Genomic DNA, 21,311 nt, shown 5'->3' with positions numbered 1-21,311 from the left:
ACAAACCCTAAACTCTTGTCTTTTGGCAAGGAAAAAAAGGTTGTATTGATATTCTAGTCTTCACTTTCAATCAAATTTTTACCTCAAAGAGGTATATTTCTCTAGGATGTTTTCTCTTTCACCTTCTTTTTATATAAAGCTGTTCTCTTCACAAGCAAGGCCCTCTTTATTTATCCAGTAATTTCAAACCATTCTTTGTTACAAGTTGCCTCTGTTCAAACTAAGTACAATTCCACAATCCTCATTTTCACCATACTTTATTGGTATTTATATTAGCACCTGTACTATTTCTCTATCAGATTCTCAAAGCCTGAAAGAATACCTAATGCTGTTGAAGAGCATGAGAAATAGATATACTGAAATCCAGTATATTGGGAGCTGATACTCTTTACAGAATGCAGTCCTTAATGTGTGTAATCTACCACATGAACCGGTAATTGCACTCTTGGGTATTTATCCCAGAAAAATAAAAATTTATGTTCATACTAAAATAAATAAATAAATAAATAAAAAAGTGTGTAATCTTTGTCCACATTATTTTATTTCTAGGGTTTTGATTTAAGGAAGCAATAGACCAAATGTACAATATATTAGATTATTAGTATGTGTTAGATTATTAATCATAATATCAAAATGTTGAAAACAACATAAATAAATAAATAAATATAGTGGGTCACCATGCACTCATTAAAAAATGACTGGGGACCTGGATATATTACCTTTAGAGAAAGTTCACTTATCTGATTCTTAAACTGTCTTTGTGTTTTCCATGCTGGTTTTCCTTTAACATTTCAGTATTTTTTTAATATGCATACAGGAACCAGGTAAATGGATGATAAAGTTTTTTATAGTATGCACAATATAAGTGTGTTTTAAAAATAGGTAGATATGCTTAGAAAAAATTCTGAAATTATATAGTAAGATGCTAGTAAAGGATACAATGAATGATAAGAGAGGATCTTTTCTTCTGCACAAGTTAAACATTGACCTGTCGGAAAAGTCATGACTCAATTTTTTGCTCGAAAAACAGAAAAAGATACATCATGACTTTTCCGACAACCCAGTAGTACTAATTTAGTGATTAAGTTATAATCACAATGTAAATATATTAAGAATGTAATTAAATGTGCATTCAGAGATGGCATAAAATGTCTATACTCTGATAAGAATACAAATATGACAAAATAAAACAGGAGGTAAGAAATAAAAAACAAGTTGTATAATTTGACTAAAAATTGTAATGGCTTAAAAACAACTTTATTCTAGACAACTGTTTATCAATGCTAAAAAAGCTGATATACTGTGGCTATAACTTACTACACACCATATCAAAAAACTTCTAAATACAAAATAAAGGTGAACAAGGGAATATTAATGAAAAGAATCTTAGATATTAAGAATTATAAAAAAGTAAATCCTTTCCAGGAGAAAATTATTCCAACTGTTATGCCAACAGCTACCAATTCTAGGGTCTCAAAGCTCATGTTTCAAAAACTATTAATACCTGCAAAGAACATCTTAAAATAAAATGCAGTCTTATAAAAACCAAACAAAAGTTCACATAGCAATTATTCCTGAACTTTACAAGTATTACCTAATCTTATGAATCATATATGTATATACATGTTTAAGTGTGTGTATATATATATATCATTTATATCTGTGCGTCAAAGATATAAATAAAAGAAATAATAAGTAGAAGTATAGCTCTTTGTTATTAATCAGAAAATTCTAATTAATAACTATAAAGAAAGTAAAGAAAACAGAAAAATTATCATTAAATAAACACTAAGAGTTGCTAGCAAGATCCACCAATGGACCCTAACGCCAGTGGGTAAAAGTTAAGAGGATGAACAGTATTTGCAGTCTCAGAGTGTCTTTCCCAAGATCTTTATTAAGTACAAAGCAAAAAAATTTTTTCATAATAGAGAAAGCTGGTAGAAATTACCTAGCCAACATTAATTAACTAATCATGGTTAACATCACCAATAAGAAAACATATCAAGATCATATAAACCCTGATATAATATAGTGAAGTGGACAAAACATCTCTTTTGTGGAAGTCTTGCAAAAATATACAGGGGCTTAATCCAATTACATGACAGTATCATACAAAACCAAAATAAGAGGCATTTTGTGAAGAAACTGACAATTATCCTTTAAATTTGTCAAGAAAATGTAGGAGAAAAGACAAATAAATGCAATGTGGGATCCCAAATTGGAAAATCTGATTTAGAACAGGAAAAGGTATTAGTGAAACTGGTGAGATATGGAAAGGTCTAAAGTTTAAAAATCTTATAACAGTATCAGTTTCTTAGTTTTGAAAATGTGATTGTAAGATGTTAACATTAAGGAAACTGGGTAACAGGTAAGTAGACACTCTATTGCTTTTGCTACTCTTAAGTCTAAAATGATTTCAAGTATAGAAAGTTTTAAAAAATTTTATTTATCTGTTTAATGAATGTGGTTGAATAAACTCAAAAATTACTTGTGACAAGTTTTATTTGGCATTTGAAGATGTACAAAATTGGGCCAATCCTTTAACCTTTCTGAAATGTACTTGTGTAATGGGAATGATGTTAATTGTGCAAGCTGCTGAGGATTAGAATTATTTTTCTAACCTAGCAAGAAAATAGTAAAGTGTAGTGGCTTGGGCTTTAGCATAAAATATACCTGAATTCTAATACCAGTCCAACATGCTTGAGCAAACTACATTAACTCCTCTGTGCCTTAGTTTACTCTTCTGTACAGAATGAAGTAAATTTAAATTTAGTTTATAGGGATCTTGGCTAGGGAGCTAGGGACAGAAGTGGTAACGAATCTACAGTATTTGACTCAGTACCTAACATGGAGTAAAAAGCTCAATAAAGATTTATGTTCTAACTACCTGAATACCTTTACTATTAAACTGAATAAACATAGATTTACTGGGACTACACCTGAGGGAAGAAATCAGAGAGTATACAAAAATGGACAATAATATAAGAAAATTAAAAAAACTTAATAAATTTGATTTTATGCAATGCAAAGCATGAGAAATTCACATTCACAACCGAAACATTATTAAAAATGCAGATAAGTGAAATATTCTCTTTGTAATTAGGTATGTGTTCTTTACACACACACACACACACACACACACATTTTTCACCCAAAGTTTAAAAAAGTGTAGGTGCTTTAAAAAAAGAAATGCTTAGTCATTAGGAAAACCTAGCCATTTAAAATCATTAGATTTTGGACAAAAAAGCGACTAGTACTATTGCAACAAACAAAAACATGGGAAAAACAAGTGATAAATATAAATAGGTTAAGAATCACTGCTCTGGATAATAATTATCAATTTGATGGTAAAACATTTTCCACAATTGTTATTCATCCTTATTTATACATTTTTAATATAACCAGTATATTAAAAATTATTTCAAAGCAAATATTGGGTTGTCAGAAAAGTCATGGCATAGTACTTTTGATTTTTTCAGCAAAATTGCATCATGACATTGCCAACAATCCAGTATGTCTGTTCATAATTTTTTCAACAGCTAGCATTAACATAGCTGTACCAGATATATACAGCTTTAATTCAATGGCTGCCTCAATGAGTCCAAATTTTAGGGCCAAAACAATTTAAATTAAAACAATTACATGGTTAAAGATTACAACAGAGTTCAAAAAATCCCCACAATTTAATGTTGCAACCTCAATATTAGTATCTGGGTCATGAATTTAACAAAAATGCTGATGTAATCAAAATGACTTCAAAATGTAGCCATCTGACGTACAATCATTCTCCGATGATTTCAGGCTTATTTCAGTTAAAAAGTCTCAAATCAGTTAAAAAACTGGTTTTCAGCTTGTTAGATCTGGGAATATTCTCAAGCTGATGTCATAGATCTTTCTTTGATACAACTACTCAAAACCCTAAACAAATGTAAAATATAAAAACTTCACACTTACCAACACTTTGGGGTCGACTTAACCTTATAGGATTATTTTCAAATTTTTGGACATGAGGTGGGTATTCTTTCCTAGAAAAGGAAATTTATTCAATTTTATTCTAACAGAAGAGAGATCTTTCAAAATGAAAAAGTTGAAGGAATACTAAACACGGTTTTTATTAGTACTACAGAATAAAACTATATTACACAAATATTGCAAAGATTAATATATTTTAAGATACTTAAGGGCAACGACTATTTTTTTAACTAGTATCAGAATCCACAGCAAGCAGACTTTCAAATAAATATTTAGTAAATGAATCCATATGACTCTCCTTTCAAAGTAATCACTTTTGAAAGTTTATATTTATTCTTCAATGTTCACAAATTTTCTTTTGTAACTGTCTTCATAATCAGTTTGTAAAAGGTACATTAAAAGAAAACATTGTCACACAGATTTTTGAATTGAAAAATCACTTAGTTTAATATACAATTTGTTCATTTTGTAAATGTCTTTACACAACTAAAACATTAAACAACTAAAAACATTAAACTAAAAAACTATTAAACTAAAAACAATAAAGCACTTAATAAAAATCATTGTTTAATAACAAATCATATTGGCCATAGGACAATTCCAATTATCAGTACAAAAAATGTAGCACACAAAACCAACAATCAGGCATCAAGTATTACTCATAATATGACTACATTATAGAAACATAACTCTACTTAATTTATTATACTACATTGTGAGATGATATAATACTTTAGGATTTTGAACATAATTAGTAAATATGGGCCCTAAGGTACTATGCAAGTACAAACCATTTACTAATTTTGAGAAAAGCAAAAAACATGTAGTTAGTAGTGGAATAAAACAGTAAATAAGCAGATTTTTGCAACAAGTTGAAATAGCTAAATACTTTCCCACACTAAAGAAAAGTTTCTAGAAATATTCCTATTATATTTAACCAAGAAACTGAAATATAATTTGTAAAAATCCATTTACATTAGTGGTTAATACCTAGCGTATCACAAAGAAATGTAATTTATCAAATTAAACAGATACCCTGAAGGAATTTCCCTGTCAGCATTTTTTATTCTTACATTATAAGTCAAAGCACCTAAAAAGAAAAAAATATGTAATAACAAGAAAAAAATGATAATGATAGTAGTATATTTGTAGTAACAATAAACAAATGGTGAGCATCATGTGCCAGGTACTGTTCTAAGTGCTTTGTGTCTATTAATTCCTTTGATCTGCAGGATAACTTTATCATTACCACTTTATAGATGAGAAAACTGAGGCACAATGAGGTTTATTAGCTTTCCAATGGCCACACAATTATTAAGAAGCAATGCTAGAAGCCGCCCTTGGCAAACAGCATTACTATTGAGAAGTAATGATATTTTTAACATTACTAAGCATAATTTTCACTGCCATATTTTAAGATTCGTATAGATACAAATTGTGAAGATTTGCCGAAGAGATAGTAGTACTAATGCTATGAAACAGAAGGTATTTAGTTTTTAAGTACACAATATTCAGCTTAAAATAAAATGCAAGTTTTAATATTCCATACACTTTTGCATTTAAGATAAAACATATACATACTTAAGTTTTTATCTTTAAACCAGCTGGTTTTTTAATCTCTAATTTTGAACTATCCTTCTGAAAAATAAAGGTCACCAACAACACAACAGAGGTAATGAATCTGAAGCAAACTATGATACTATTATGGTATACTCCATAAGCTCTCTATATTGTATTTTAAATAGCAGACCACAAGGAAAATTATTATTTGTCAGAGTTGCCACAAATGTGGAAACTATTTCTCGATTTTTGTCAGTTTGAGCCTGCTTGATTACATATTCTGTGGTATTCTGTAAGCAGTTAATAGTGGACATAGTTATGAGACAACAAATGAAAAGTGTATGTGCAGACTGATGAAAATGCTGCACTAATGCACCATATTCTTGCAATTTGACACTGCAATGAACTATGCATTGCCAATGAGGAGCAAATCACATATTAAATATATCATGTGATATCTATTACCTTTTCATTTATGATAAATGTCAAAAAAAACCACGATGAATATTTGCCAACATCTCCAGACCTTATGACCACTTTGTATTACTCCACAATCATTATTTGTTAAATATCTCTATATAAATTAAGGCGATATAACTTTTGTTTTAAAACTTTACTACTAGTAGTAAGTTATAACAATAGAAGCATACCTTAAGTTTAATACGAGTATTTCAGGTTTGATTAAGATAATTAAAATAACATTGTAGCTGCATATAATCTAGTGTTCTTCAAACTTTAAAAATAGTTTTTTGAAAAAATTGCTAGGAGACCAAAAGCAAAATTTTATGTTAAATTCTTAATTTGAGGGTTCTATCACCCTGCAAGCACTATCACTCTAAACTAATCTAGGACAAAGCTCAAGCCTAAAATTTAAATTCCCTGGATCTTCCCACTGTAAAACAAGCAGTAGCAGAAAAGCATCATTTCCAAGATAAATTTGTTACTATTTTTCTTTGCTTTTGAGGGTTTGTGTTGTATAGAAGTTTTAGAGGGAAACTCACTTGTTGGACCCAACACTTTACAACCTGCAAAAATGAATTAGAGAGCCTTTTTCTATGTGCAGAACTGGCTTCTGCCACATAAGGACACAGGATGATGGCAATCTATGAGCCAGGAGGTAGGTCTTCACTAGAAACTGAATGTGTTACAGCCTCTAGAACTTGTGAAAATAAATGTTGCAACAAGGACAATGTTCCAGTACACTGTAAAAAATGTGGCTACCCTGATCATTTTGACTTTAAATATTAAGAATACCCGTGAGTGAGCAGAATGTCAGTTTTGAATGTCAGCAGCATAAGCAGTGAAGAAAGTGATGAAAAGATTAACGAACTAAATGAATTCAGGCATTTCGAGAAAAAAGAATAAAAAAGAAAATAAATCAAATTTAAAAAAAAGGAAAAGGTCTTATTCATCCAGGTCCACTGTAGACACTTCAAAACAAGAGATAAAAACCTCAGGAAAAAAAATAGATCGAGTCAGGGCCCTCCTGATTCCAGGGGTAAAAGCATAGCACTAAGAAGCTAAAGCCACTTTAGCATTAATTCAATCCCTGCCAGAGAGGTGACCCACATGACGCTGCAGATCTCTCTTGACCCACCCTCTGCTCCCCTCAGCAGTGTACTTCATCGATCTGCCTGTTCTGCTCCCAACTCTGTCTCTGGTGAATCCTCTCCCCCCCCCTGCACCTCTGGCCTGTACCCCAGTTCTGTATGCATAAATAAATCTTACAAAAAAATAGATTAAATCAAACAGTGGAAACATCAGAATAAGGCAGAAAAAGAGAGAAAAGCATCCTTCCACCTATAAGAGTTCTGAAATCTTAAGTGTTTTGCCCTACATTATAAAATTTGATTTTGACAACCATTTGGCTTTCTTTATAATTAGCTACATGATTGTGCCCTGCCATAAATCAGCTTTTTCTATATAAAGTAAATAATACTGGAATGTTCTACTGTTTAAAGGTTAGAGAGGGTCAACTATAAAATCTTTAAAAAAAATAAACAATTTTGGAATAATTTGGATTTGTACAAGTTTAAAAGACAATTCAGAATTTGCTTATATCTCTCCCAGTTTCACCTAATGTTAAGGTTTATTACTAACCATATAAATGTAAAAAAGAAACCAATGTAGTACAATGTAGTTAATTTAAGACTAAGCCCTTATTCAAATTTTACCAGTTATTTCACTAATAACTTGTTTCATTTCAGGATCCTACACATTTATTTGTCCTAGCTCCTTAGTATCCTATTTTAGTCTTGCATGGTTGCTTATAACTTTGACATGCTGGAAACATTGGTCTGTTATTTTATAGAATGGCCCTCAATCTGGATTGATATTTTTCTCATGATTAGAATGAAGTGTTGGGTTTAGAGGGAGAATCTCAAAGAGGTAGAATGCCCTTTTCATCACATCATATAACAGAATTATAATCCAACTGTTTTTGAGTTTTTGCCCTTGGGAGCACATTTAGTTGGTTCCTATGACAAGATTACATTCTTTGGCGTCACTCTTTGTTGTGGTTAAACATAACATTTATAAAAATATAAATTCATTAATCTGCATGTCATTTGCTAATCTGTATGCCAAATGGGGGAAATGGAAATTTCTCTATAGGGTTTCAGTTTTAGTCTATTGTACTGTTGAAGCAAGTACACTTTTGTATTTTTGAGCCCTTACCTGGTTTCAGGCACTACAAGATGCTCTATTCTGAATCTGACCTAACCCACCCCAAGAATCAGCTTTTTCTAAAGAAACCATATTGTCACTTTATCACATCCAATTACTCATGTAGTGTATTATTTTATATGTTATTACCAGAGTGCCAAACAAAATGTATTCTAAAGAAATAATGGAATCTTGTCTATTTTGTTCATTTCTGTATCCTTATGCCTAAAACATAATAGGCACTTGAAAAATACCTCTAATGAATAGAGATGTATCTAAAAGGCAGTATGTAAATGATACTGTGGTACAAGAAAGGTAATGTCAAAACTGAGCTACTGCTCATAAAGAGCCATCACAGTAATTCAAAATATTTGTCAGCCAATGTACAACATCATAATTTGGGCATTTGAAAGTCACTGTAAGCTTGTTTATATTTACTGACTGGACAGGCTGGTTGGAAATTAAATATGCCTGGACACTTTAGTCTGTTTGCCATCTTCCTATAGTCTTTTAATGGTATTTCCACATCTAACTGTTTTTCTTCATAGTATTTTTTTTTCTGTGTTAATATAACTCATTATTGTCTTCTAGTTTACCCCTCTTAAAAAACAAAATGTTGTGGGCCCTCCCTGGTGGCACAGCGGGTTAAAACACAGCATGAAGAAGCTAAAGCCACTTTAGCATGAATTCAATCCCCAGCCCCAGTGGTGATCCACATGGCAAGGGAAGACCTTTCCTGACCAGCCCACTGCTCCCTTCAGCAGTGTACTCATCAGTTGGTCTGTTCTGCTCTCCACTCTGTCTCTGGTGAATCCTCTCACGGCTCCTGCACCTCTAGCCAGTCCCCCAACTCTGTATGCATAAACAAATCTTTTTTTTTTTTTAAAGATTTATTTATTTGTGCATACAGAACTGGGGTACAGGCCAGAGGCTCAGGGGCGGAGAGGCTTCACCAAAGACAGAGCGGGGAACAGAACAGGCAGATCGACACGAAGTACACTGCTGAGGGGAGCAGCGAGCGGGTCAGGAGAGGTCTGCCACGCCATGTGGTCACCTCCGGGGCAGGCGGGAATCGAACTCATGCGCAAGTGGCTTTAGATTCTCAGTGCTGTGCTTTAACCCGCTGTGCCATAACTAGATTGGTAGCCGATCTCTTACTCAACTCTGATTCTAAGGTTTCAGATTAACTCAGTCCCAAAGAGACAGTAGCATCTGAATATATTTTATTTTCATATATCTTGTTATTATGGCACAACAATTTAGCAAAGAATTTAGCAATACTTATTAAGGCCATTAAGGAGGGCCAAGCCCAAACTATCCTTTCTCAGATTTATCTTGAAATGAATTAATCTTGGGATGAATTTAGATATATATATACAAAGTTGTTCACCAGTGTTACATATTTGTTTAACAGTGAATAACAACCAGAAGCGGAATTATAAAAGCCAAATAATTATGTTTATCTGCTAGAGAAGATATGTAATCACGAAAATAATTTTTAGAAGTCACTTTAGAAAAATGATCATTCACTAGATGAAAATTCAGAATATGCAGTTGTGCATATTATAACACATTACATTAGATATATTAAAAAGTATGGGGAGGGGGGAAGATTGGGAAGAAATGTAATGTTCTCTTTTGAATTTTAAAAATCTCCAATAATGATATTTGTCCTTTCAAACACATCCAGTAAGTAAATGTTTTAGCATTTCATATGTCTTAAAATGTTCTTTTTACCTTTGTTCCTTTTGTTGCTTCAAAAGTCTCTATAATGTGCACTCATTTTTTTACACTAAAAAGCGCTAAAATTTCTATTTGAAAATAATTGTGTCTTCCTGACTCCTAATTAGTAACTAATTCTTACCTAGGAAGAAAAAACATACACAGTTCTAATACCAGCTTAAATATTTTAGGTTGCTAGTGCTACCACCAATATATGCTTTATTCACAACCTATCTGTTCATGAGTCCAAAAGGAATTAAGAAACATTCACTCAAGTTGTCAGAGTCACAACACAGAGAAACGGTGGCAAACATTTTAAGTTTCAGGCTCTGGATATTAATATTGTTATTTATTTATTATTTATTCCAGTATGGTTTTAAACTTAGAATATACCTCATTGTGCCCAGTAATATAATACAATGGAAAAAACCTGGAAAGATAAACTTTCTACAACTACCTAAATTTTGCTTATTAAATAAAATATCCTCTTCTAAATGCTTTAGTCCAGAGAATTATAGTCCCTTATGTATAAAGGGATAAATATGAAATCTTCTATTACTCCTTAAAAGAAAAGAAAATGTTAACTAATGTTCTCAAGAGGGAGGAAAAGCCTTAGATGAAAACAATTTACAAAGCAAAATCTATTGGTGTTAAGATTCTTTGCAGTTTATCTTTGATAAAGATAAACATAAATTAAGTTTAGGTAAGAATGCAAAGAATTAATGGATTAAATTTAAATAGTGACACAACTGCTGAATAAAGCACTCAGGAATATCTATTACAAAGTCTTTCATAAATTGCTGCTGTTTCACTATTCAGTCCCTGGTGATAATCTTACCACAAAAGACACACTTTTATTATCACTATTACATAAAGTTCAGTTTTTACATTAAATAAATTAGTTTAAAATAACTGAATCTGTTCCTTTCAAACCTTTAAAAATGAATACTAAATTAATACATTTCCATTTTAGAGTACATTATGTGCCTACTGGTAATGCTGGTTATATAACTCTAAATCTTCTGGCTTATTCTAGTATTATCCAACAAGAATGTAAGGTCTAAGGACACAGAGATCTCTGTCTGCTCCTAGAAGAGTGCCTGGCACAGAGTCATTGAAATATTTGCTGAATGTATCAATGAATAAGTTTCCACTCAAGAAATATGTAAAAGAAGCCAAGTAGGGTCATAAATCCTTAAAACGAATAAGAATCACCTTTATATAATTCTGTCAATATAATAGTGCTTACATTTTATCTTCTATATCACACAACAAAGAACCAGTTTGGACAAAAGAACCTGTTTCAAATGTTTGAATATATTTAAAGTAATTTAACATACAGCAATACTTAAACAGACACAATGGGAAAATACTTCTCTTTCCCAGGAGATAGGTAGTCAAATATCTGTACAACCCACTCATTAAAAACATGTAGGTTTGTGAGGTATAACAGAATTATAAAACATGCCAAAACCTCTTGCTAAAAGAATCATCTCTGTATTTCATATAAAGTTTGTGTTCATGAAGATGAAATATACATATATGCATTTTAAAAAATATTGCAAGGTGTCTTCTTTGCTTCCTCTATATCTTTAAACAAAATTACAAAGTTGATACCAAGAACTGCTAACCTATTTGGTGGTGAGAGGAGGGAATGTTTCATTGCTAAAGGACTATGTTTCTGCCAGTGTTATATATAAATGGCAATCATAAAATTCTGTGACAGATTTTTTGGTCAGAAGAGAAATACACTGATGTTTATAGTTTTAATCCCAACTTTAAAGTATTCTATTTTTTAGAATATCCATTTTTCTCTTCACTCTATTGAAGTTTGAAAACAAAAATATCTGTGGCTGAGAGAAACTTCGCTAGAAAGGCATTTAAATATTTTATCTTTAAAAGGAAAATAGTGATATATCATTATAAATATATAATAAAAAACCTTTATATACTTAGATATAATGCATATTTCACATAACCACTAGTGGGAAAATGTGTATTAAAAATTATACTGAAACACCACCCACATAAATCAAATACCATGTAATGCTATTAAATAAGTTTATTGAAATAATAAACATTAATGTTGAACTCTAAATTCATGGCTATTTTTTCCAAGCATATAATCTGTTACTTTACTGCTATATCCATGCTCTAATTTCATCAATATTAAGCTTACCTTTCCTTTTGGTCCACACTGCTTAAAACATGAAAAAGAAAAAAAATGTAAGAGGCAAGACCTCATTTTTGATAAATCATTCTAACTTTAGTAACTGCAGGTAATAAGGTATAAACTATGATTAATTCGCTTTACACATGTTATATATATATATATATATGATATATTCTTTTAATCTTCAGATATATAAATTCCTTTTCAACTTTCGTCAACACATAAATTTATATCTAAACATAGTTAAAGAAAAATGGCTGTACAGAGATATAAAAATTCTTGAAAGCTTTATTTAACCATCAAAAACTCAAGAAATTATAACATTTTTTAGTAGTACCATCTCTGCCATGAAGTATGATTACTTACTTATCAGTAAGAAAAAATTCTTTTTACACTGGAAACTCATAGAAGTTTTCAATTATATACATTATACTGGGCTGGGATAAAGGAAATGTCTGGGATTTAAAACCACTGCCTCTAACTAAAGTTCAATGTATGAAAGGTGCACCCTTCTCCACTGACCATGGAAAATCTAAAAAGCTAGCAACATAAATTACTAAAGAGTATAATTACAAAAAGCCTCAATTCAGAACAAATTCTAGAATTACTTCTTTTGTATAAATTAAATATTCAGAATTGTAAGCAAAACATAGCTTACAAAATCTGAGTCCCCATAATAATGCTGTATATTCCTATTGTGTAGATTATTCAGGCAAAATATCAATTTAATCCTAGCAAATTAAGAAAACAGAACTACTAAACAAAAAATTGAACTTTTTTAAATCACAAAATGAGAAAAGAAATATGGTAACTTGGTTTGACATGAACAATACTGAAAAGAACTTTTTTTAACAACTGATGTCAATTTTTAATTTATATATATATTTTACATCACTGTTCTTTTTGTTATATTTGCTCTCTTGAAAAGAACTACTTTAAAAAAAAAACCTCAATAGTAAAGAAAAAAATTGTAAGTTTACATAAATACCATCTTTGAAATTTTACCCCTGCTATAAAAAAGGGAATAGTCTCTAAATAAATTTATATTGGATAAATGACAGGAAATGAGGATAGATATTTAATGCTATCCACTACTATTTTTAAAATGAAAAAATACATAAAATTTTAAATATAGGCTGTCATTTACTAATTTCTTAAGGAGTTAACATCTTTAGGAAAAGTAAAATGAAAACCAAAAGTTAGGCACTACTACCTAAAATAATTACTTCTAATTTGATCCATTTGTTGTGCCCGAAAAGTGAGAAAACTTTAGTCATCTCTTTATTTTTAAACTCATCTGTATAGGGTAAAGGAAAAGAGGTAAAGACAGAGTAGCTGTGGAACAAGTTTGGTTCTCTCCAATAAACCAAGGGAATGAGGAAAACAAATTGCACACACACATTATGTGTGTGTGTGCACGTATACATTTGCATGTATACATACATGCATGAATGTATTCGTGCACATACATACCCATGCACATATTCTTTTCCTTGGGGAAAAAAAGGTATTTATTTTATCTACTTTATAAGTTATTGCACCCCACTAGATTTTTCAATATGTGCTTATTATCAAGTCCTACCCTAAAGGATTTATGTTTTTTTTTAAGTACGCTTTTTTTAAAAACAGAAAGGAAAGCCATATTAATAATGTAGGATTTTGTAAAAATATCACCTTACATTCTTGTTGGACTATTTCATTCCTGAACTAGTGCCATATTAGTGCTCTTAAAGTTTTTTAAAAATAAAAGACTGATTAATTCTGATGTCTATAACCTGATTCATAATTTCAAAAATTCTTTTAAAGTGATGTTTTTCATTAATAATGACGTCTTGCTTATTTCACAAGCTCATTTTCCCATTTATGGATTATATGTACTTTTGTAGATATTCATTTTCCCTACGGTCTTTACAAGTTTTAATAGAAAAAACAAAAAAAATGAAAATTTAAACAAACCAGTAAAATGTGCACTTTTTGCAAGCCTGATTAAAGTTAGGGATGAAGGTGGTAAAGATTTACCTAGATTGTCAAATACAGTTTTACATAGGCTGTTAAATTTCTGTATTATATTTTCCCCACACTAATACTATCCTCCTCTATCACTATATAAACAGTCTTTCTTTTAAAATGAATTAATTAACATTGGGAATAAAAGTTAAAAAAAAAAAAGACTGGAATCTTAATTAGCTCCCAAACAATCACCTATCAGATAAGATTCTTTAATAATCTTCATTCATTCCCTTTAGATTAAAAAAGGCATGAGGTATTTGTATCCACAACTTATAAAGAAAGACAAATTATTCAAAATACAGGTCTGATTTATTTAAAACATAATTTATTTTACCCACCCTCAAGAACAGACCATGTTGTGTGTTTTACCAACTGAGGACGTTTCCTTTAATTTCAAATTACCAATTCAGAAAATAACAAAACCTAGAAGCTGTAAAAGCCAATCAGTATACTCACCCCCATGTGAGACCTGAAATAGTGCCAACACTACACTAATTAAAACCAAAAGTTTGGTTAGCAACTAACTTAAGTGAAAGTTTTTCCAAATCTTTAATGGTGTTGTTCCTACAGCATGGAGTGCTCTCCTTCAGACAGTACACTCAAAAGTTCTTTCAATACATCCTCTGTGAATTCTTCATTACTTCCTTCTCTGCAAGCAGTACTACACATATTTTGTGTATCTCTACCACCATACTTACCATATAATTGTTTACTATCCTTCTCAATTATCTTTACTATCTATCTTAACCAAACTACAGCTTCAAAGCAGGGATTTTGTCATACTCACCTTTGAATACTTTGTACCTTACCCACACATAACATAAAAACATTCAATATTAAAAAAGAAAAATTTGTCTTTAAACCTCAAAATCTTTCAAAAGAGTTATATTACACTAGGAATAAGAAAGTTTATTCTAGTTAAGAAGAAAGCATTAAATATCCATCCTGGTGATTCGACATCACAGTTTTCCTTATTGTCTTCATTAAAGAATTTTCACTAAGAATTGTTTCTTTAACTACAATTCAGGGCACTTTTTAGAAAACAAAACCTAACAAACAACATTTCACTAGTAAAGACTACTTTCTACTAAGAGATGTAATTTTGTATGCAGATGAACAAAGATACAGATGTGAAGTATAGTAAGTGTCAAAATCTAAAATAAAACATAAAACCAATTCCTAGATTAGAACTGGCTAACCAATGAGGAAGGATGGTAGAATAGGTCATAGTATAAATAATTCCAAATTAATAGGAAACTTCAAAAGAAATTAACAATTTTAGTTGTAGAATCTATCCCTTAACTTGATTTTAAGTTAGCATTTCGACTTGAACCTTATTTTCAGAATATTAAGACAGATTTTTATTAGCAATTGATCTGTCATGCAGCCATTGTGTGAGAAACAATGTGTCTTTTCTTTTGTTTCCCCAATCACTCTTTTTTATATTTATGCTTCATGTTTGTGTCTCAAATAGACCAGAGAACATGATTTATTTGTATAGGATAAACCAATTTTTTGTCTATGTAATGATAAAAGAATGTTACTATGATAAAATGTAACTGTAACATTGTTACATAGTTATGTAACTGATAAAAGAATATACTTAACTATGATAAAAGAATATACTTAAGCAAAAGAAAGGTTTTCTTATCCTATAGTATGAGACAGATAAAGGGGTTAATAATAAACAACAGCAAATCTATCTAAATATCAAGTTTAGCAAGGAATCAGGACACATTTTGCGAATGAACAGCAAATCTAGATTGACGTGTTTGAAAACTGAAGGACAGCATCTAAACATAAATTTTTAAATTCTATGTTACAAAAAGTTTTATGCTACTATTCATAATGGAAGAAATAAAAAGATAACAGTTATTGGAACCTGAGAATTTCTGACTCAAATGAAATTTGACTTAGTTGTAAAATTCAATTAAAGCTGCTTCACTACCCAAAAATAATTATGAAAAAACTCAAAAGCATTTAAAAGATCAAGTTATCGCCAATTATTATTTTCCTTAGTTCAAGGTTCAAATAATACCTTCACAACCAATGAAAATATCCAAATCTGAAATGCAAAATTATCTCAAACATTTAAAACTAATAAGGTAGCTTATTTATTTTGATGCTACATGCTTATTTTAAAAAAATAATGCAGTAACTACTTTTACCCATCAGAACTAAATTATCAGGTGAAGATTTCTTGTCAAATAGTGCTTTAAGATCAGAGTTGTAAAATCAGTGTAATTTAACTAAAATGTAATACAAATAGGAAAGTTTTTATTTTCAAAAGTCTATTTATAGAATGTAATTTATTCAAAAGCACATAAAAATAATAAAATTATGGCATCAATTATTTTGGAGACATGAAAATCTCTATACAATGGAAACAAAGCAAAGCTCATAAAGGAAAACACTGGTTAAGGTGAAAAAAAATCTATTAAAGAGGAGTACGTATATATTAAATATGGAGTGTGAAGTCATTAAACAAAGGTAACAGATTCCTTCCTTACCTTTGGGCTGCTGTTTTTACTGTTGGTAGAAGAGCATGTTGGAAACGTCTACCAAGAACCACAGTTCCAGAACATAGTGATACAGTTTGTGTATTTTCACTGCAGATTCAAGACACAAGATTCAAGACACAAAGAACAATGTGAATGGGGAAAAATTAAACATACATGTATATAAAATCTGAGCATAAACACACAAAACCTTTCCCATTAGGAACATATGTATTTATTTATGGATAAATCCAACTGCCTATGCTAAATTTTCCATTATGCGTTTTCCAGGTCTTGAACTCATTTCTGAAATGTTTCTAAACCAGTTCAAGAAAGAAGATAAAAAGTAGAACAGAGCCAGGAACCAGGAACCTAAATGAGTATGTCATACTATGTAAAATTTCCTATAAATTAACTCAAATATAATTTTCTTTCCTCACTCTCTATTTAGGGATTAGCTACAAAAAAAAAAAAAAAGGCTATTAAACCATGAATGTTACAATGTTTTCAAATATGCCAAAATAAAGGTAAAACATGATTAAAATAGAAGTACCACGAGTCCTAACTTCTACTTGCAATTTTGTCACTGACTAGATAGTTTTTATGCACCTCAGTTATCTACCTGACATACAGAAACTGAATAGTGATTTTCAACCTTATTTCAGGGAACTGTAACAGCCCAATCATATCAGTAACAATGTTTATCATAACATTTAGTCGGTTAGATCTAGAAAGAGGAACAAAAAGCCCCTTATTGAAAAAACCCTGATAAAATTCCTAAATATATGACCACCCCACCTTAGTGTCTTGTACTTCTAGTCTTGTGACTGAAATTTTAGTAATTGTATAAAAACAAGTTTGTCTTAAGAAATTCTAATCTACTTAGATATTTCCTAAAATATTTTCATTCAGAACCAAGGTATCACTGCAATCAAATTCAAAGCAAAGAATCCATATTCACACTATTGGACCACAATACTCTTGAACCTACTAAGACATTTAAAAGACAGGTTTGACCTACTGGCCATGAAGGTCATTAGCTTTTGATGTCAACCATTCATTCGTTTTGTAGAAGTGTATGATAAAATAGCTATACCTCAATTTCTTATTGTTGCTCAACATGTTAAGTCCAATTGAGTTGCCTTTTAAAGATTTTGAACTGTCGACTTTGCTTCGTCTTGGACATGTTTTCCAAGGATCACCAGAACTAGTAGCAACAATTTCAGATTGACGATTTAGCTGTAAAAAAAAAAATCCATATATATATTAGTGTCAATGAACCCCAATATGGTAATTTACCAACAGCTATTAAAAATATTTAATAAATAACAGTAGTGAAAATGCATCATTTTAGGAAGAGGAGAGAAAGATGGCAGTGACATGGAGCTGACAATACTTCAACTAGAATTTTCTTTCTAGGGACAGTAACACAAATATATAGGAACATAGGTATTTATTATTTTCTTTTTCACATCATTCTTCATTTTGTGCATTTTCTCATCTCAACTGTAATTCCCATGGGCTTCCCACTACCAATTCACCCATGTGTCATCACCACAGTCTTCTTCATGAAATATCTCAAAAGAAAAATAGTTGCAAGTGACAATATAGTTATATAAATACTAATCACTTTGGGGAAATCATAGCTGGACAACAGGATGGGCCATTCAGTTCTTTTCAACAAAGAAACCTACTTTTATTATATTCACTGCACAAAATAGCTAAACACTACATTCAAACTTACTAAGCAAATGTCCTCAGTTCTTAGTGAGAATTTCCCCAGAACATTTAAAATCATTCTTGGCTAATTTTATTTCTGAAGTATATTTTATTTTCTTTTGTCCTCTTGTTACAATAAAATATAGTAAAAAAGAAAAAAAAAAGCAATTTTATTTCCCCCCCAAATTATCTTTATAGACCTAAAAAATATTTCTCACAGGTAAGTCCTCTTGAGAAGAGTTCATTATGCCAGCACCAATCTTGTTTTAAGGCACATATATCTACATTACACAGCTCCAAAAGACATATTTTGACACATAGTTTATCACTTCCCTCTCCTTAAGACATTTCTTTACATCTTAGACTTTTACAACAATGTATTTCAGATTCCCTTACTCTGGTAATAAGAGATTCAGAAATACAGATCAATTTTCTTTCCCTCTAGTCTCTGAAAACAACTAGAAAAGGCTGAATAGCAAAGTGCAGATTAAATATAAAATATCTTTTGGAGACATCTGAAGATTACCAAGGTAGTGAAGTTTAATATCCTGGACTAGAAAGGCAGAGATCTAATCCCTTATTTTTCCCTCAGTCATCTACTGATTCCAGATGTAGCTGAGAGGCTGAGAAACTAAGCTGTACTTCCAAAAGAAAGAGAACTAGGGTGCTAAGGAAGAGAACTAGAGAATCCAATTTACCAAGAAAACAAAGGTTCATAAACACCACAACACTGTGATAGTCCTCCAAAAAGACTGGATCTGGCTTTTGATCATATCAACTTCCAGTTTAATTAAAATAGTTCTCAAGGTCTCTGAAAAAATCAGAATTGCTTAAATGGCTAGTTATAACAAATTACTGTATCTATTCTTACAGTCTATTTTGACTCAGTATTCTGGGGTGAGCCTGACAATTCGCATGTCTAAAAGGTCTGCAGGAAATACAAATACTGCTGAACAGGAGTCCATATTTGCAGAAAGATTAAAGTAATCTGAGTTCACTAAATCTTCTACTTATGACATAGAAGAAAAGCTATAAACCCAACAGAGGAAGCAATATTACCCTATCTCTCACATTTCTCTATTATTTTTCACATCATATCTATCATTCACAAGACAATATAATACTAACCAAAAGAAAGTGACAATCTAGCTAATGCAAACACATTAGGAGAACTACTACCAACAGGCTGGATCCACACAAAACAATCTCATGACTACAAAACCAACTACAAATATGGTCTTACTGATGATGTCAGATAAATAATTATAAATACAGATGAAACCAGTTCACACAAAGATTCAATAACATTACATATTACATTTAATAATGATAAGGTAGCTTTTTTTTTTTAAAGATTTATTTATTTGTGCATACAGAACTGGGGTACAGGCCAGAGGCTCAGGCTTCACCAGAGACAGAGTGGGGAGCAGAACAGGCAGATCGACGAAGTACACTGCTGAGGGGAGCAGCGGGCAGGTCAGGAGAGGTCTGCCACGCCATGTGGTCACCTCCGGGGCAGGCGGGAATCGAACTCATGCGGAAGCGGCTTTAGGTCTCAGTGCTGGTCTTTAACCCCCTGTGCCACCAGGGAGGGCCGATAAGGTAGCTTTTTAATGGAAAGCTTGCTAGCATCATGCACTATGTGAATTATAGTCTCATAATTATCACAACCATTCCATAAATTAGAAAGTTACTATCAAGCATAAAATAAGGTCTGTGATTACTGTAACATATCACCCATCAAGAGAGCTCTACATTTCTCTCAATTGCATTATCAATCTTTATATAACACATTTACACAATATAAACAATGGCATAGGAATCAGAAGCCTGTCTGTAAAGAAACAGATAGCAAACATTTTTAGCCTTTTTTGACTCAGTCTCACCCATTCAAAAAAAATGTAAAAAACTACTATCATTCATGAACTTAAGGTTGTAGACTTGACCTAACCCATGAGCCCTGCCCTGGTTTGCCAGTTCTATCGTATATATTAATCATTTAATAACTACTGAGCATAGTCAGTTGTTAGAATGTAAACTACATAGGAACAAAAAACATGTATGTGCTTTATTCCCTAGCATGGAGAACATTGCGTACAACACTTATGTCTAATGAGGACGCCAGGAAAAAACAACACAGAAATGCAGTATCCGTAGTGAGAATGGCTAACACTTTTCAAAATTAATGAAAGACATTCATCCTATATCTAAAAATGTCATAAAGAAAACTGCAGAAGCTCAAAGGCTTCTGTGAAAAAAATACTAAAATACTCTGACCATACTCATTTTCAAATGAAGAAAAGCAGCTATGTTAGTTTAAATGAATGATCCATATGGATGGATACATTACCCATAAGCCATTCAAAATCCAAGGATGTGTAAACTCCTGGGGTACAGACTTTCTACTTTAAAAAAAAAAGTATTTATTTACACATACAAGAACTGGAGAGTAGGCTAGCAGTGTGGGGTGAGAGGATTTACTAGAGACAGCGGGGAGCAGAACAGGCAGATCTACTGAAATACACTGTTGAGGGGATTTGAGGGTGACACAAGAGAAGTCTGCTGCGCCATGTGAGTTAGCGCCCTGGCAAGGATTTAACTCATGATGTAGTGCTGGCTTGACAGTCTGACAGTGCTGAAACTTAACCCCTTGTGTCGTGAGGGAGGCCCAATACAGACTTTCTAAAGAACAAACAGGCACAGATAGTTGTAAGAAAAATCAAAATTCTTAATTTCCATTTTATTAACATTAGCTCTTTAAAAAAAAAAACAAAACTGTAAGTTGAAGAGACATTCATATAAAATCTCCTGTCTCCTCTTAAACAAATTCTTTTCTACTTTAAAAAAAAGACATAATTTTCATCTGTTAAGTTACCGTCTATCCCAACAACATCCACCCCTCCAAGGAAAAATATGAATCTCTATGGGTACATAAAGTGTGGCAGAGTTTCTTATCTTTCTCTGCTTTCTGTTAAATGTGAAACATGGGTTAG

At 31.5% G+C, this 21,311-nt stretch overlaps 1 protein-coding gene across 2 annotated transcripts in view; it reads right to left on the bottom strand.

Moving 5' to 3' along the window:
• Positions 1-21,311, bottom strand: part of SENP6 (SUMO1/sentrin specific peptidase 6) — an 86,739-nt gene that overhangs the window by 40,260 nt on the left and 25,168 nt on the right. For both annotated transcript variants that reach the window (XM_012723247.1, XM_012723255.1), the window contains 4 exons: positions 17,696-17,838; positions 16,612-16,710; positions 12,098-12,118; positions 3,955-4,025 (listed from right to left, as the gene is read on the bottom strand). In XM_012723247.1, the coding sequence (XP_012578701.1) occupies positions 3,955-4,025; positions 12,098-12,118; positions 16,612-16,710; positions 17,696-17,838 (334 nt within the window). The remainder of the gene's footprint in view (positions 1-3,954; positions 4,026-12,097; positions 12,119-16,611; positions 16,711-17,695; positions 17,839-21,311) is intronic.

The sequence above is a fragment of the Condylura cristata genome, unplaced genomic scaffold (assembly GCF_000260355.1).
Source record: "Condylura cristata isolate star-nosed mole 26May11 unplaced genomic scaffold, ConCri1.0 scaffold00001, whole genome shotgun sequence".
NCBI classification, from domain to species: Eukaryota; Metazoa; Chordata; class Mammalia; order Eulipotyphla; family Talpidae; genus Condylura; species Condylura cristata.
The sequence above is the reverse complement of the archived record's forward strand: the minus strand, read 5'-3'. Positions and strand labels throughout refer to the sequence as shown.